General features: G+C 40.2%; 1 protein-coding gene across 1 annotated transcript; it reads right to left on the bottom strand.

The window, feature by feature from the left end:
* Positions 1–1,449: 1,449 nt before the first annotated feature.
* On the bottom strand, positions 1,450–13,518 carry LOC306779520 (von Willebrand factor A domain-containing protein 5A-like). The gene is made up of 27 exons (XM_079271474.1): positions 13,371–13,518; positions 12,660–12,707; positions 12,263–12,465; positions 11,958–12,180; positions 11,366–11,532; positions 11,159–11,273; positions 10,873–11,021; positions 10,694–10,782; positions 10,452–10,596; positions 9,938–10,017; positions 9,732–9,846; positions 9,438–9,596; positions 9,233–9,336; positions 7,172–7,395; positions 6,772–6,801; positions 6,394–6,423; positions 6,035–6,073; positions 5,674–5,700; positions 5,312–5,338; positions 4,964–4,984; positions 4,607–4,636; positions 4,353–4,400; positions 3,780–3,815; positions 2,986–3,036; positions 2,260–2,405; positions 1,983–2,106; positions 1,450–1,866 (listed from the first exon to the last, which is right to left on the bottom strand). Exons 2-27 carry the CDS (start codon positions 12,703–12,705, stop codon positions 1,787–1,789), a joined length of 2,508 nt encoding a protein of 835 aa, XP_079127600.1. The 5' UTR covers positions 12,706–12,707; positions 13,371–13,518; the 3' UTR covers positions 1,450–1,786.
* Between the last annotated feature and the right edge of the window lie 4,249 nt (positions 13,519–17,767).

A 17,767-nucleotide genomic window follows, 5' to 3' on the forward strand; every position in this document is an offset into this window, starting at 1 on the left:
TGTAGTCATTGGTCGCAGTAGCATTGTATTATTGCTGTGTGGGTCTCTGTCACAAATTTGTCAAGACTCCACGAGTGGAAGGTAACGACTGTAAATAAATGTATTTAAGTATAGAAATGAAGTTCAATGTATTTCCATTTTGTGCTACTTAATACTTCTACTCCACCTCATTTTTGAGTCAAATATGCTTTTTACTCCACTTCATTAAGTATGGCCTAATCATGAATAAATAATGAGAAAACAGACTAAAATAAAATTTAATTTATCCTCTGGGGAAAATTCAGTATATAAACCAGCTTCAACATTTAAGTGATGGACACCAACTATAATCCAATAATATAATATACATTATCCTGAAGTGATGCTCGTACTTTTGTATTTTAACTTAAGTCTATTTTTTGAATGCATGACTTTTACTTGTATTTCTACACTGTGGTACGTTTACTTAAGTACATTATTACATGAAGCAAAACCTCTTTCAGTGAATGTATGGGGATCTGTCTATTGTGTTGTTTTGTGTTTTTATTAACACATAAGTGTCCTTTAATGCATCGGTCATAATCCTATAGGTCTACTGTGTAAGAAGGGAAAGCTGATGTTAAAGGTATCTCGTCTCTGAAAGAAGTATTCTGGTATTCAAATTAGGTAGCTTGAGCAGAAACATATATCATCGTTAAATTTAAACTGAAACAAAGCAGCAGATTCCTCTGGAACCTCAGCACTTCTTGCTGCAAATGTTGATTACACGCAGACCTTTTTAAGTTGTGACACAGAAAAACGACAGGGAGAAGTCGGCCAAATGTCTTGTGGAATACTGTGCTGGAAATCCTACACATACGAACCACTAGGTGGCAGTGAAAGACCTAGTTCAGGTCTTATTATACTGGTGTTATTGACACAGAGAGAAGGTTGCAACAAGGGTTGGTCCATAAAGAAAAGTGACATTGTTTAGGGACAGGGATTATAGGTATCCTTGTTTTTATTTATCTAGCAAACTTGGCTTGTGCACACCATCACAAGGCTCTCCAAATAATGGGCAAAGCTCTGTCACAGGTGCTGATGTTCAACTAGTTCAAGGTGAACGCTGTACGTGAAATATTCATAACGCACCCCCCTGAGGATTGCCACGCCCGGTGGACTGTTGCAAAAGGGCAAAACGAGTTAGGGTTAGGTGTACTGTCACCTTTCATTGCACATAATTATGCAGGCATAATGAAAAAATAATTTCATATGGTATTTTGAGTGCACAGAGATATTGAATTGGTTAAATCAGCCACTCTAAAAACACAAGTATGACAGCCAAGTGTTACAATAGCCAACTCCCTTTAAATCTCCTTCCGTTTGTGAACGCACAGTGAAAAGTAGTGCTTTTGTCCTGTTCTCACACCATTTACACTCCTAGAGTTCACACTCGTCATAGAGAGATGTGTTGGCACGTTATTGGTGCCTATGCACACTTAACACATGGGGCTGAAGGGCTCTTATTTCTTTATTCATATATCCTTTTTTAGAACGACACATTTTATTGTAAGTAAAGCTGATTCACATACAACCCGACATTAAGCTTTGAGGCAACAGAACAGATCACAACTTTGTCAAACATCTGACCCTGGAAGGATATTACAAACTAAAAACGTATTATTTTTACCATAAAATAGTGTTTTCCTAGTATGTTCCAAGTGCCGAAACAAACAGCTGCATAGCTAAAAGTAAGACGTTTAAAAGTGCAGTGTTTATAAGGTCAATTTGTAGCAATCCTGAAGCAGAAGCCCCTTTAATGAAAACCTCAGATCCCCAGAGAGTCTTCCTGCACGTTGCAACCCAACAGAGCATTTCCTGCTTCCACACACTCCTTCACACATGATGCTGAAAAAACACACACAACACAAGTCGTCAGCAGACTGAATGTGGGCAAACAGCTGATTTTAACCAGCAAACACTGTTAAAAACAACAGATTAACACTTATTATTGTGGTTTTTACCTTTCTGAGCTCGGAGCCATGACACAGCCTTCATAGCCAGAAGCTCCCACTCTTCCTGAGCATCCATCTTGAAACCATGAAGCCAGATCAGAGCCAGAATGGTGGCCCACACGTCCTGGTTCACCTGATTCACCAAATCAAAGAATACAAAACAAAATCAAAAAGAACAAAGAAGATATAGCGCAAAGGAAAAATCGGACTTCCTAACAAACAGAAATTTGAAGTTAAGTTCAATTTCACGTGAAAAATAAGTCCTTTATATTTGACAATGACCCACCGATGCAGGCTTTGGCTTCTCCACCTCCTCGCTGGTCTTTCCCAGTGCAGCAGCCAGATCTGGATCCAGCACCCAGCAGCCAGACGCCTTCTGGAGGGAGACCAGCTGCAGCAAAGGGTCTCTGGGTGGCTGTTTGGGCAAGCTGACTTCAGAGGAGAAAATCAGAGAAGGAAATGAAGTAATCTTGGTGGATTAGCTCACTGGTATGTATTTAATGCCATTCCTTTCATTTTTGCCTATTTCATACTGATGTGTAGATATATGCAGTTAAACATATTTGAGTGATTAATACACTTTTCATGTTCGTATGCCACTTTCTATCTTTAAATCATTCTATTGCTTCCTGTGTTGAATATAAATGTCTTCACCTTCATTGAATAATAAACATTCTCAAGCATCAAGCTCAGATGCTCACAATGACAATGACATATACCATGCTGATGTTAAGCATGTTTGATTTTTAGCATGTTCACCAACTTACTGTAGTGTTTTAGCATGCTAAACTTTGCTAATTAGCCTTAAAAGTAAAGTACAGTTGAGGCTGATGTCATTAGTTGTGTAGGTATTTGGTCAGAAATCTAAAGTTGGAAAATATGGAAAAATATAAAGTGTGACCAGATGACTGAATGAAAATAAATTACCAAATGTATTACAATTTATCCTGAGAGAGAAATGAATGTGTGTAAACAAATGATTGGCATTCCATTCCAAGTTGTTGATACTTACCATCCAAAGAGCTCCATGGAGAAGCACCGAGCCCTGAATTGACACCCACGTCTACGTCAACAGAAAAAGAGACAGAACATTACGTTGAATATAAATGTCTTCACCTTCATTGAATAATAAACATTCTAGTCTGTTTTCTTGCATAAATTAGGTTTATAGTGCTAATAAAGTTAAGTGTTGTGTTATTTTGATAGTTAAATGTTATTATTTATTGTTGAATGTTATGCACCTTCCGCCACGACAAATTCCTTTGTCGTGGCGGTAAACGGTCCTGATTCTGAACAGAAGAAAAATGTTGGTGTGACTAGTACATTTAAAAAATAAGTCACCATGTTTTGTTCTGTTTTGACTTTTAATAATTATGCAGAGAATTGATAGAGAGACAGAGAGGAGTCTACAATGATGCGGGTAGCTCTGTGAGGCTGTACTTAAAACAGCAGCGCATGGAGCTGAATGCTAACATCAGCAAGCTCAGATGCTCACAATGACAATGACATATACCATGCTGATGTTAAGCATGTTTGATTTTTAGCACGTTCACCAACTTACTGTAGTGTTTTAGCATGCTAAACTTTGCTAATTAGCCTTAAAAGCAAAGTACAGTTGAGGCTGATGTCATTAGTTGTGTAGGTATTTGGTCAGAAATCTAAAGTTGGAAAATATGGAAAAATATAAAGTGTGACCAGATGACTGAATGAAAATAAATTACCAAATGTATTACAATTTATCCTGAGAGAGACATGAATGTGTGTAAACAAATGATTGGCATTCCATTCCAAGTTGTTGATACTTACCATCCAAAGAGCTCCATGACTCCGAAGCACCGAGCACTGAATTGACACGTCAACAGAAAAAGAGACAGAACATTACACAGCGACAACAACATTAAATGCAAGGAACTTAAATTGTAAAATACCGAAAATAAATTAAATTCAATCATCTTTGTGGCTAATTGCACTAGTATGTATTTACAGCACTCGTTTCAGTTTCTTTTCTTAATTTGTTCCTATTTGATACTGATGTGTAGACACCAGGATATTACAGGAAATACACTCACATGTCCTCACATAATAATGATGCTTCTTTTGTAGAATCTCTCTTCACCTTTATCATTACCTGCTATTTGTGCTAATTAGTCATGTACTCATTATAAATGTCATTAGTTTTGCAGGTATTTGGTCGTTAATCAAAGTGTTGGACAAATGAAGAGCATCATACAGTATTTCACCTTAAAGCTGCAAAAAAGCAGGCAAAGAAATTGTGCCACAGAAATGTGTTTTCTATTGTTTTGTTTGCATCCATCAGTCTATTTTTAGAAAGACAAATAAATGTTCCACTCCCATTCAGATTTGTAGATTTGTACTTACAATCCATCTCAGCAGAACACCCATAAGCGATATCGTCACAGTCCATCACTTTGAGATGAAAAACATGAGGTCAAGACATGAGCTATGAGAATTACTTGACCAAAAATATCAACAAAACTACTGGTTTGGGACCTTGTTACAATGACTAGCCACAAGAAGTGAAAATTGTTGAAAATATCTCAAAAGTGTAGAAATATGTGAAAAAATACACAGATGTGTTCCACTCCGATTCAGCTTTAGAGATTTTTACTTACGATTCATCTGGGGCATACTACAGTCCCTCACTTTGAGATAAAGAAAAAAAAAAAAGTATGAGGTCAAGACATGAGCCAAGATAATAACTAAAGAAACAATATCAACAAAACTACTGGTTTCTGAGCTTATTACAATGGAAAATAGTTCAAAATATCTCAAAAGTTTAACTTTTTTTTTTTTACATACAAACACACCGTGAGCACTAAACAAATGCTCGCTCTCGTCTCAAACACTTGTAAATCTGTGATTCTCTGAATGTTAATACATCAGCATGCTTCTCCAACTCTAAAACATCTCAAAAGTGTGGAAATACACAGATGTTCCACTCCGATTCAGCTTTAGAGATTTTTACTTACTCGGCATCGGGGGCATACTCACTTTGAGATAAAGAAAAAAAGAAAAAAGTATGAGGTCAACATATGAGTCAAGACAATAACTAAAGAAACAATATCAACAAAACTACTGTTTTCTGAGCTTATTACAATGGAAAATAGTTCAAAATATCTCAAAAGTTGAACTTTTTTTTTTACATACAAACACACCGTGAGCACTAAACAAATGCTCGCTCTCGTCTCAAACACTTGTAAATCAGTGATTCTCTGAATGTTAATACATCAGCATGCTTCTCCAACTCTAAAACATCTCAAAAGTGTGGAAATACACAGATGTTCCACTCCGATTCAGCTTTAGAGATTTTTACTTACTATTCTCGGGCATACTACAGGCCATCACTTTGAGATAAAGAAAAAAAAAAGTATGAGGTCAACATATGAGTCAAGACAATAACTAAAGAAACAATATCAACAAAACTACTGTTTTCTGAGCTTATTACAATGGAAAATAGTTCAAAATATCTCAAAAGTTTAACTTTTTTTTTTTTTTTTTTACATACAAACACACCGTGAGCACTAAACAAATGCTCGCTCTCGTCTCAAACACTTGTAAATCAGTGATTCTCTGAATGTTAATACATCAGCATGCTTCTCCAACTCTAAAACATCTCAAAAGTGTGGAAATACACAGATATGTGTTCCACTCCGATTCAGCTTTAGAGATTTTTACTTACTATTCTGGGGCATACTACAGGCCATCACTTTGAGATAAAGAAAAAAAAAAGTATGAGGTCAACATATGAGTCAAGACAATAACTAAAGAAACAATATCAACAAAACTACTGTTTTCTGAGCTTATTACAATGGAAAATAGTTCAAAATATCTCAAAAGTTTAACTTTTTTTTTTTTTTTTTTTACATACAAACACAGCGTGAGCACTAAACAAATGCTCGCTCTCATCTCAAACACTTGTAAATCAGTGATTTTCTTAATGTTAATACATCAGCATGCTTCTCCAACTCTAAAATATCTCAAAAGTGTGGAAATACACAGATGTGTTCCACTCCGATTCAGCTTTAGAGATTTTGACTTACGAGCACCACGGGGCATCGAAAGACACTGGGCCGCCATCCCTTTGAGATTAAAAAAAAAAGTATGAGGTCAAGACATGAGCCAAGATAATAACTAAAGAAACAATATCAACAAAACTACTGGTTTCTGAGCTTATTACAATGGAAAATAGTTCAAAATATCTCAAAAGTTTAACTTTTTTTTTTACATACAAACACAGCGTGAGCACTAAACAAATGCTCGCTCTCATCTCAAACACTTGTAAATCTGTGATTCTCTGAATGTTAATACATCAGCATGCTTCTCCAACTCTAAAACATCTCAAAAGTGTGGAAATACACAGATGTTCCACTCCGATTCAGCTTTAGAGATTTTTACTTACTCGGCATCGGGGGCATACTACCGGTCATCACTTTGAGATAAAGAAAAAAAAAAAAAGTATGAGGTCAACATATGAGTCAAGACAATAACTAAAGAAACAATATCAACAAAACTACTGTTTTCTGAGCTTATTACAATGGAAAATAGTTCAAAATATCTCAAAAGTTGAACTTTTTTTTTTACATACAAACAGATGTGCACACACAAACACACCGTGAGCACTAAACAAATGCTCGCTCTCATCTCAAACACTTGTAAATCAGTGATTCTCTGAATGTTAATACATCAGCATGCTTCTCCAACTCTAAAATATCTCAAAAGTGTGGAAATACACAGATATGTGTCCCACTCCGATTCAGCTTTGAAGATTTTTACTTACCATTCATCTGGAGCATACTACGGGCCATCACTTTGAGATAAAGAAAAAAAAGTATGAGGTCAAGACATGAGCCAAGACAATAACTAAAGAAACAATATCAACAAAACTACTGGTTTCTGAGCTTATTACAATGACTAACAACAATCAGTTCAAATAGTGTAAAATGTCTCATAAGTTTACATACAAACAGATGTGCACACGCAAACACACTGTGAGCACTCAACAAATGCTCGCTCTCATCTCCAAAACAAGTTAAAACAGTGATTTGTAGATGATCAGTGATTTTCTTAATGTTAAAGTAGTCCCTCAGCATGCTTCTCTAACTTATCATTCATGGTCAGCTGGTATCGAGTAAGTAGAGCATAACTGTAGCTTTTTATATTTCCTTGAAAACACTTACTGGGTGTTGGAACATTCCTGCGCACCAGAGGTCCTTGAACAGCTTCGCTGTTGCCTTTGTTGACAGCAATGAAGGCAGTGAAGGCACTGCTCACTCCTGATTGGACACTGAGATCCACCACCTTCTTCTTCTTCACTCCTGCAACTTCCTCTTCTTCACACTCTCTCTCCTCCATCTCCAGGGAGCGAATCAGAGTCCGAGCAGCCAACCGGTGGACTGTTAATCTGCAGAGAACAGATGTTAACACATTTACGCACAGATATTTATAATAAACATACTAATTATTTATTTTCAGCGGTGCACAGTACAAAGAGATGTCAATGACTGTTGAGACTGAAATATTATAAAGCACTTCAACAATATTGCTCTGCTGCAGGGATTCCATGAGTTTCTTTTATCGCTGTACACCAGCGGTTCCCAAACTTTTTAGGCCGCGCACCCCCTTCTACATCCCGACTGGGTTCGCGCACCCCCCCCCCCCCCCCTTAATAATAATTTAAAAAAAAGAAGCAACAGAGCCTTTTAAGCCTTCATAGCCGCATAAGAATCGGACCAATGAGAGAACAGTTTGCTCGCGCGTGGCATTTGTTTACAAGATTTAGTCCGCTGTTAAATGTTGCAGTGTTACACAAACCGAACAAAGGAGCAACTGCAACATTGTATCATATTAATCCCTGAATCGGAACAAAGCAAACGAACTGAAGGTGTGAAAACGCCCTGAAACACTGCAACAAAGTTTCAATAACTTTCAGTGACACAAGGAGTCACTTTTAAAGAGCAATACGGATCGCGAGGACACACGCACAGGCTCAGAGGCAGATTATCACATTTAATTTACAATTAATGACCGACTAATGCAGCCAGGATGTCTTCGGACAAAGCATCGATGCGGCGCGACAGTGTTGTTGGACACCGGGATCATGTCCAACTTTTTTGCTTCTTTCTCCCCAATCATACATTCCACCATCTCTCTGGCAGCTGGCGAGCTCACGTCTTCGGCGATTGTGTGCGGTAGCCCCTTTCTCGCTATTCTGTAACAGATATGAAGCCCGTAGTGCGTCATTTATAGACCCAACACATGAATGAGACTGCAGTTGTTTTGGGCTGTTTGTAACTCCTCCAATTTCGATATAAACGATGTAAGGGGCTTTTGACTTGCACTGGCATGCTTGGTGTTCAGGTGGCGACGTAAATAAGAGCTTCAGACTGTTAGCCAGAACCTCACTGCACACCACGCACTGTGGCTTTGGGCAATCTGCGTTGCCAATCCAAGTGAAGCCCAGACACACATACTTTTCATCATATTTCCTCTTTTTTTTCCCAGTCTGATGCTCTCTCTCGTTTCCTCTTTTTCACCTTGACTCCGCGATGCGCCGATGTGCTCCCGATTTGTCTGTGCTGCACCTCTCCGTTCCCCTCGCCTCCGATTCCTCTCTCTCTCTCTGTCCCTCTCCTCTTTTACGACTGATAGCTTCAGATGTCCCACCTGACAGTTTTTAAATTAAAATTACATTTTTTTTTAATATTTAATATTGTTACACCATCAGACCGCCATTACACTTTTCCTCTCGCGCACCCCCTAGAGGCAGCTCGCGCACCCCCAGGGGTGCGCGCACCCCACTTTGGGAATCCCTGCTGTACACCACGGTTTGCATGTTTTAGTTATTTTTGTGCAGCATTCTTGATTTTATTTGAATATAACCGAAACCATCTTGAGAAATGTTGGAAACCTATTATGTTATGAACAGTTACCTGATGTTTCATGTAACTTCAGATGCTTTGCAAAGTATTGCATGTATACCTACAGGTATTTAGGAAAAAATAAAGAATTCAATGTCTTGTTTCTTGTCGTGTATTTTTTGACGAAATAATTACATATAAAGCCATTCTGCACATTTTGTGTCAGCCACTGAGCAGATCTTTAATGCATCCGTGCAACATTATTTTATTAAACTGTGTCCTGTTTCTCACCCCTAGCTACAGTTTTGTTTTATCCCAATAAACGAAATCAAACTCAACTTTTGTAAGGTCAGGACCAAATGCATAACAGTGTTGTTTTACCCAGTGTCCTCTGCAGGTCTGAGACTGAAGTGAAGCTGGTTCTGAGAGGGATGACCTGCCAGACTGTACTTCACCGTCACACAGCCCTCTGAGGCCTCTGAACTCTGAGAAAGCATCACAGAGTTAGAAACCATTTGTGTCATCATAGTTGACCTGAGAAATCTAACCAGAAAGTCATTTCACTGGAAGATGTTACTGCTCCTACCTGTCCAGTGAGCTGGGCATAAACCAGTGACCTTTGACCCTGGAACAGTGCGGTGATTGGTGGAGAGAGAGCAGTGACGGAAACTCCCTTTGGCAAATCCCACGTGACTGAGATGTCCACCACAGCTGGTTGCAGAGCAAATCGCAGCGACTGCATCACCTGATGAGTAAAAACAATTTACAAAAAGTTGGGAGAGGAACTGAGTTTTTACCAAATGTATTAATTTACAGTTCTTATAAATTTGTCGTAATTGCATTTTTCATGAGGATTGATACAGAGGCTGCGATGTCTTACTTTGGGTTGCATCCTGTCCGTCCCTGTGATGAACTGAGCGTGACCTCCTCCTTCCTTGGCCAACCCGTTGATGAGAGCAGAGCTGGCCCCTTCCCCAATCCCAAAAGAGAAGCACCTACAACACAGTAGTTCTGTTTTTAACACACAGCGTTTGAAAATGAGACATATTCTGGGAACTGTGTGGGTGTGTTGTTTTGTTTCTTCACCTGTGGGAACCTGAGTTCTGCTTCACCAGATTGATGACTTCTTTGGTGTTCCCCACCTCTCCGTCAGTAAAGACAAATAGCTGCGGAGGAGAGTTTACACATCACTCCAAGTTACATAAAGTCACACCCAAAAAACATGCAGCACGTGTTGAGTCATCCAAATATTTCTCTAAGAGCTTTGTTAGATTGCTGTTTCAGTGACATCAGTGCTTTTAAGACAATCCTTTCTTAGTCCCACGCCCGGGGAATTTGCAATTTCCATGGTAATTCTAAAGAACAAGGTGGTGCAAGAATGAACCTGTTAGTAGAAGGTTCTGACTGAATGACACAATGATATTACCTGTGATACTTTTACAACCTGTTTAACAAGTGTGTGTGTGTGTGTGTGTGTGTGTGTGTGTGTGTGTGTGTGTGTGTGTGTGTGTGTGTGTGTGTGTGTGTGTGTGTGTGTGTGTGTGTGTGTGTGTGTGTGTGTGTGTGTGTGTGTGTGTGTGTGTGTGTGTGTGCGTGTTACTTGTCTCGGTTGATTGGGAATGCAGGGCTGGCTGTAAATGTGTTTAAGGGGCTCAAGGATCTCAGTTCCTCCCAGATCAGCCTCCATCTTGTCAACTTTCTTCAGAGCCTCTTCCATGGTCTTCTGGTTGTACTCTACACTCTTTCTGTAGCCAGAAATGAATGAACTCATGGTGCAATGAACACATGAACAACAAGTGACAACACAGGCGATAATGAACTTTGTTAGACTGAGTGACTTACGGGAAGATGTGCTCATAGGTGGACCCAAAACTGTAGATGTTGAAATAGCAGCCTAGTGGTACGCTCTTCAACAGGAGCAGCAGAGTGTCCTTAAGAGAGGAGAGAGAAGATAGTGATGGTCACTGTCTGAGAGAGACACTATGAATGATTCTATGATAGAAATCACACATAATTAATACCCTGGCACTCTTTATTTCTCCACCACCCATACTGCCAGATCGATCCAATAAGAAGACAAACTCTCCACATGAAGCGACGGAAGACGTCACAGCCTGGGGGAACTCAGGGTACAGGCTCAGCATCACGACTGGATCACCCATCAGAGTGCCTGAAACACAGAGGAGAAACAGACAAATATACACAACTCAGTTATTTAAAGACCTACATACTTACATTTGACCTATTCCATCAGTTTGAATGTAATGGCCTTGTTATTTGCAAACACCTTCTCTAACGGTCACTCACCGGGCTTGGAGGAGGCCTGTCCCGCCTCCACCACAGCAGTGGGCTGGTGGGCATCTTTGTAATAAATCAGCAGCTCAACATCTCTGTCAAACTTGTGTCCTGCAGCCAACTTGACCTGCAGTTCAAAAAACACAGTGATAAATGTAAATACAGCGATATATATTTGTCTCAGTGATAAGAAACAATCATCACTAGAACTCCACCTACCGTGGCCCGGGTTTGCTCTGTGTTGAGGTGCTGGAGAGGGTCCAGGGGACAGTTGGACTCTACTTTAGAGACGGGACGAGGAGAGGACACTCGGGCAGAGAAAGACAGACTGTAGGGCACCAGAGAGGCTGGAACAGAGGTCACCTGAACGTTGCCAGCTTCACCACCTAACATGAGACAAGTTTGAAATGATGTAATCAAAGAGGCGTTACAAACTGAAGTCCATTGGTCCAGTTGCAACTGTGAATGACACAGGGAGACTAGATAAGACTTTTTGTGATTCTAAATAAGGAACAAAAATACAGAATAAAGTGTCAATCCAAAAGATACATAAATAAATCTTATTCTGAAGTAGATGTGCAAATAATGTCATGAGGTGCATTAGAATCCTCTGGGTTTTTTGTACACTACTACCAAATGATTTATTTTATCTGTTGTTATTTTTCAGTTCTGTATTTCTGCATTTTTTGTTTTCACCAGTATACTGTTGTGCATGTGACCGATGCAATAAAAGCCTCTGTATGGACAGGTGAGGTGTGCACTAAGTTGAAGCTCAGGGGCTCCTGATGAAGGTGTTGGCTGGTTTTCCTACCCTGAGGTTGGTAGCGAGGGTTGAGCACAGCAGGCAGACAAAACCTCAGCCCTTCATCAGCCTGCACAGCCAGCTCAATGACGTACTCCAGCCTGATGGAGGCGCTCTCTCCTGGAGGCAGACTGCCCACACTCAGGGAGAATATATCTGGACTCTGCTCACTCTCCTCCAACAGGAAGGCCTGCTGACCGGAGCTCAAAGCATCGTCATACTCCTCACGAGCCTGAAACACAGATGAGACATGTGAGCAACGTTTGCTGTGTTTTAAAGCTCCTTTGTGAGTCACTCTTTAGAGTCCAGCTCACCTCCTGTTTCTCCTTCACCTCAGCTACAATGTGTGTCTGTCCAATCTTAGCACTGAAATGACAGACGGCAGCATCTCCAGGCAGAGGGAAGACAAAAACAGCCTCCAGTGGTTTGTCCTCCTTGTTCTCATAGTTCAGAGTGGAGACCACTGTAGCCACATGGTCCCTCACCTCCAGCTCCACCTCCACGCTCTTCAGAGGAACTGACCGAGAAACGGAAGGAAACGCAATGAACGCAACATGTTTTCCTACATTGTTGAGGTTTACTCTTCACTGAATTGTTGCATTTTAGCTACACTAGAGGTGGATCTTTAATGGTGTGACATATACACATAAAAATACCTTTGCATTTGAAGTTTACACAAGCACAAAAAAGTTATGGAGGTTTGTTTTCTACCTGGTTCCTTCTGGGAGGTTAGCAGACCACAGCAGTTCGCCATCATACCTGTACAACAATCAACAAGGACATATGAGGACTTCATGCTGCAGAGATGGATGGTAATGTAACGTACAGTCTGGACATTCAGCAAGCAAAACACGTTTTAATAAAAACTAATAAACATTATTTGTCACCCATTATATACATATTTGTATATAAATGCCACCAAAACATATATAAATTACGGTTAAACATGCTGACCACAGGACTGAACCTAAGGAAACACAATAAAAAGTGTAAAAATCCCAACAATACATTTTATAAATTCACTGCACAGATCACCAAAGTTAATACTAACAATACATGTATTCTACTAGCGCTGTACCTCTCTGATCCGCCCTTCCTGGTTCAGTCTGCGCATTAATTATTTTAGCTGTTCGTGTTCATTGTGAAACAGTTTGGCCAATTTAAATAGATCTGGACAGGTGTTTGCGTAATGTTACTGATGAGACTATAAATAGACGATAAATATAATATTTATTAACGTAACTTCTTCTTTATTTCTTTTGTTGTGGTATCACGATATTCCAGTAAAGTTCCTATACAAATTCAAACCCACTGCGACGTCATCAACATATCCAGCATTAATACGGGTTGCGCAGTGTTGTGGGCCGATTTAGAATCGATAAGCAGACTATTTAAATAGACACACAGCAGAAGAATGCCTACCTCCGAGGACGGATGTCTCCGGGACAGTCTTCTTACTGAACTTCACTCTTGTAAATATGTGGAGACAATTTGACGACTTATAAAGCAGAAAGATAAAAACGTGAAAGTGAAAGTCACGCCTATCGGGTACGCTCGATTTCACAACATGGGAGTACCGGGTGGGTGGAGCTTAAATATGCAACATGAAGTTCCAAAAGCGAAAATGAAGTTTTATTTTGTGTTTCTGCCCTGTCTTATTATATATAACTATTAAAGTGATATTTCATGTTTTAAGTCTAAATTAATTTAAAAAGATGAATTAAAAAGAAAAGCAATGGATAAGTCCTTGAATAGCGTTTTAGTTACTCTGCGAAGAAAATAATCTGATTTTCTTTTCCGACTGGCACTCTGTAAACTAACTGTTGTGATTCTCTCCTGCAGCGTGATTGGATGCCGTCGGATTGTTTAAAACTAAAAGGATCTGGAGAACTAAGCGTCGACTTGCTGGAGAGTTAACGTTATTGTAGTGGCCATTTGTCGGCTAAATCAAACTTAAACAAATAATAATCAAACGCCACTGATGCACCGTGGTCGGTATCCTTACGCAGCCAGAAGAGAGTAAAATGTCCAAGCAGGATTCCATTTTGGTGTATTTATTAAATAAAACAAGCAAACAAACTAATTAACAAAACTCCTGTCGTGATGTCTCTCCTGTCCTGTGTAGCTGGTAAAACCTATACGCCCACCCCGGTGCATGCTGGTCCTACCTTTCTACTCGTTTAAATAGCAACAGGTGCCCACAGTAATTACCCAAAAAATAATAGAACTAAACAAATTACTATTAAAGAGAAAAATAATCTTAACATATGAAACATCTACAATAATTAAACAATACTATTTATAAATGAAATAACAAAATACAATATCAAATAAATAGCTCCAACATTCCGGCCCCTAATTGTGCATAATATCACAATTATTATTCTCAAACGAGCTATTCCTACAGTAAACATGACCTAAAGTTAATCTTCTTCTTGACACCTACAACAAAAAGAAAGATTAGAGAGAGAGAGAAAATAGAGGTCGAGAAAACATCAGTCCATGATGTTTAGTCTGCTGCTTCCAAAAGCAGACAGAGCTTCGTCACCGGCCTCTCCAGAATGCTGGTCCTGGTGTGAAGTCGCACAGACCGCACCAGCCCCTTTGTATCTGGTCTTGCCTCTGTTGCGTCTACAAACAACACAGTCAGGTATGACTTTCCTGGCAGCGGAGTTTGCATTGATGATCCAGTACTTTTGCCGTGACCTTGACAGCATGTGATTTCTTCCAGCATGTCCCAGCTGATGATGGATATGGCGCAAAATCAGCCTGGATACATGCAGGTCTTTGGACAAAATAACTGGATGCTTGGATTCTGCTGGCAGTGCTGCTTTACTCAGCCGACCACCAACTCTGAGGATTTCATCATCCATTACTGGGTCTAGTTTGTACAGCGGACTTTCTTTGTGGATGTTTTTAAAGCATCCTTTCAGTGAGGCAATTTCAGCTTTGAACTTGTGTCGTTGTACATATTGAATGATTGACTGCTCTGCCTTAGCAAGATCGTCAGGTGTTATTCTTTGTCCTTTGAGTGTGGCTTTAAAGCTTTGAACTTTTCTTTCCACTTCATGCTCCTGATTCTTCAGATCGTCCTTTCTGAGGCCTGCAGAAGCACAAAACTCCTTTCTCTTCTGTCCCAATAACAAGAGACGTTCCTTGACCTTCAGAAACCAAGCCACAGATGTTTTTAGTCTAGTCCAAGATGAAAAATAGAAGATCAGGTGGTTGGTGGCATTTTCCAAATCCTTGATGATAGCATTTACCATTAAGTCCCTTTTGACCTCTGGGTCATCTGCAGAAATCACATCAAGATTCCCATCAAGTTTAGGCCACTCCTTCTTTGACTGATAGAGAAACTCAGGTCCACTTATCCATCTCCTGCCTTTCAGGAAATCCTCAGCTCTCATTCCTCTTGATGCTTCATCTGCTGGATTATCCTTGGAACCCACATATCTCCACTGATCTACATCTGCTGCTTCTCTGATGAAAGAGGTTCTGTTTGCCACAAAAGTGTGGAATCGTCTGGTTCCACTAGAGATATACTTAAGGACTGTTGTGTTGCTCATAACATTCATGAACTTGATGTCTTCTCTGGACATTTCAATCTGCTCCTCTGATGATCTCTCATTAAAGTCATGGTTATACTGTTTAACCAGCATTCCTTGCAGATGTTCCACAGAGATTCGGTTGGCTGTTACAGCAGGGCAGCCACTCTTACTCCTACTGCCGCGAAGTGGACCATTAATGACCCAACCAACTCTGGTTCTGACCGCATAAGGTCCTTCATCCTGGCTGTTTATCAGCTCCCAAGGCTCCATCACTTTTGGAGCATCAGTTCCAATTAGTAGCTCAGCACCTGCGTCAATGTCGTGGAGCTTAACATCCTTGAGGTAAGACCATTGATCAAGATCCTCCTCTCGTGGGATGTTGAGTGCAGAAACAGGCATGCTCCTTTGAGTTAAAACATCAGGTAACCCAATGAAATCGTTTGTGCTCATACCAGACACTTCAAGGCCTGACAGAATATGTGCATTTACGATCTTCTTTTGATTCATTGTTCTCAGCAGAATACTAGTCCTTTTACCCTTCAAGTTCAGTTTTCTTGCCAAGTCCTCTGTACAGAATGTGCCAGAACTCCCTGGATCCAAGAAGGCATATGTCTGCACCGTTTTGTTACCTCTCTGGCTCTTGACTTTGATTTTATTTTTTACAGCTATAGCTTCCTTGACAGTGTAACCTGTTGAACAGCACAATGGTGAACTGCTGTGGTCTGCTCAATACAAATAAGGAACCAGGTACAGATGCTGTTTGAAAACAGGAAGGGGCTTTTACAAACATATTTAACATATCTAGCCCCGATATGGGGCTGGTGATCCTTTGTGAGTCACTCTTTAGAGTCCAGCTCACCTCCTGTTTCTCCTTCACCTCAGCTACAATGTGTGTCTGTCCAATCTTAGCACTGAAATGACAGACGGCAGCATCTCCAGGCAGAGGGAAGACAAAAACAACCTCCAGTGGTTTGTCCTCCTTGTTCTCATAGTTCAGAGTGGAGACCACTGTAGCCACATGGTCCCTCACCTCCAGCTCCACCTCCACGCTCTTCAGAGGAACTGACCGAGAGACGGAAGGAAACGCAATGAACACAGACCGTGTGAAAATGTCTTTGTGTTTTGTGGGTGACAACATTTGCAAATGGTTGATGGTAATTAAAGTCCCCGAATTGCTAGATTTAATCATTCACCTGTAGAATAAATGTGTAGCTTTTCATATTCAGGGTTAGATATGTTAGATATGTTAAATATGTTTGTAAAAGCCCCTTCCTGTTTTCAAACAGCATCTGTACCTGGTTCCTTATTTGTGTTGAGCAGACCACAGCAGTTCACCATTGTGCTGTTCAACAGGTTACACTGTCAAGGAAGCTATAGCTGTAAAAAATAAAATAAAATAATGGGAAAGGAAATTAAACCGTTTTGCCAACATCACTGCATGGCAACCATTGTACATGTTGTGACCCCATGCATGTTCATTCCAATTTCCTAAAACTCTCTCTTCATATGAGTCTAATTAGCTACATGCAAGTACAATGTGATTGTTCATATGATGAGTTACGCTTTCTAAATTAGCTGGTGTGTGTCACCTCCATAAACACCTGTAGCCTCTACATGTTTTATTTATTTACTTTGAAACCTGTGGGTTTGTTTGTTCAATCTCTCTCGCCAGGAATTATGGATCATTACTGTAAATGTAGAGTCTGGTTAAGGTTAAGGTTGTGCAGTCAAACCCAAGCCACGCCTACAGTTTAAGCCCCTGGCAGGTTTGGTTTTCCCATCACAGGCCATACAACCCTTTCATAACATACTCAGGAATGATGCTCGGCATGAAGTCAGCCGCACAGCTGTTGACGGCATACCGGTTACGTATGTTTTCGTCTTGAAAAAGGTAAAATCACAAAACAAACAAACTTATTTCGATTGGTACGGTTTCTCGCCTGTCTGATCACAGTCTGAGCTGCAGTGTTTACTTAATCACCTCGTTTACAAAAAAAATCTTGTTTAGTGTATTATAAATTGAAGTTAGGATTTTATTGTCATATACGAAATTTGACTTCTGCATTTAACCCATCCCTAGCTTATTGGGAGCAGTGGGCTGCTGAGAAGCACCCGGGGAGCAGTTAGGGGCTCAGTGTCTTGCTCAGGGACACTTCGGCACAGGACATGTAGCAGCCAAGGCTTGAATCACCAACCTTGCGGTTACCGGACAACCCTCTCTGCCCATTGAGCCACGGCCGCCCCAATTGAGAATTCAGGTACAGTTTCAGG

Source organism: Melanostigma gelatinosum (genome assembly GCF_949748355.1).
Source record: "Melanostigma gelatinosum genome assembly, chromosome: 7".
Lineage (NCBI taxonomy): Eukaryota > Metazoa > Chordata > Actinopteri > Perciformes > Zoarcidae > Melanostigma > Melanostigma gelatinosum.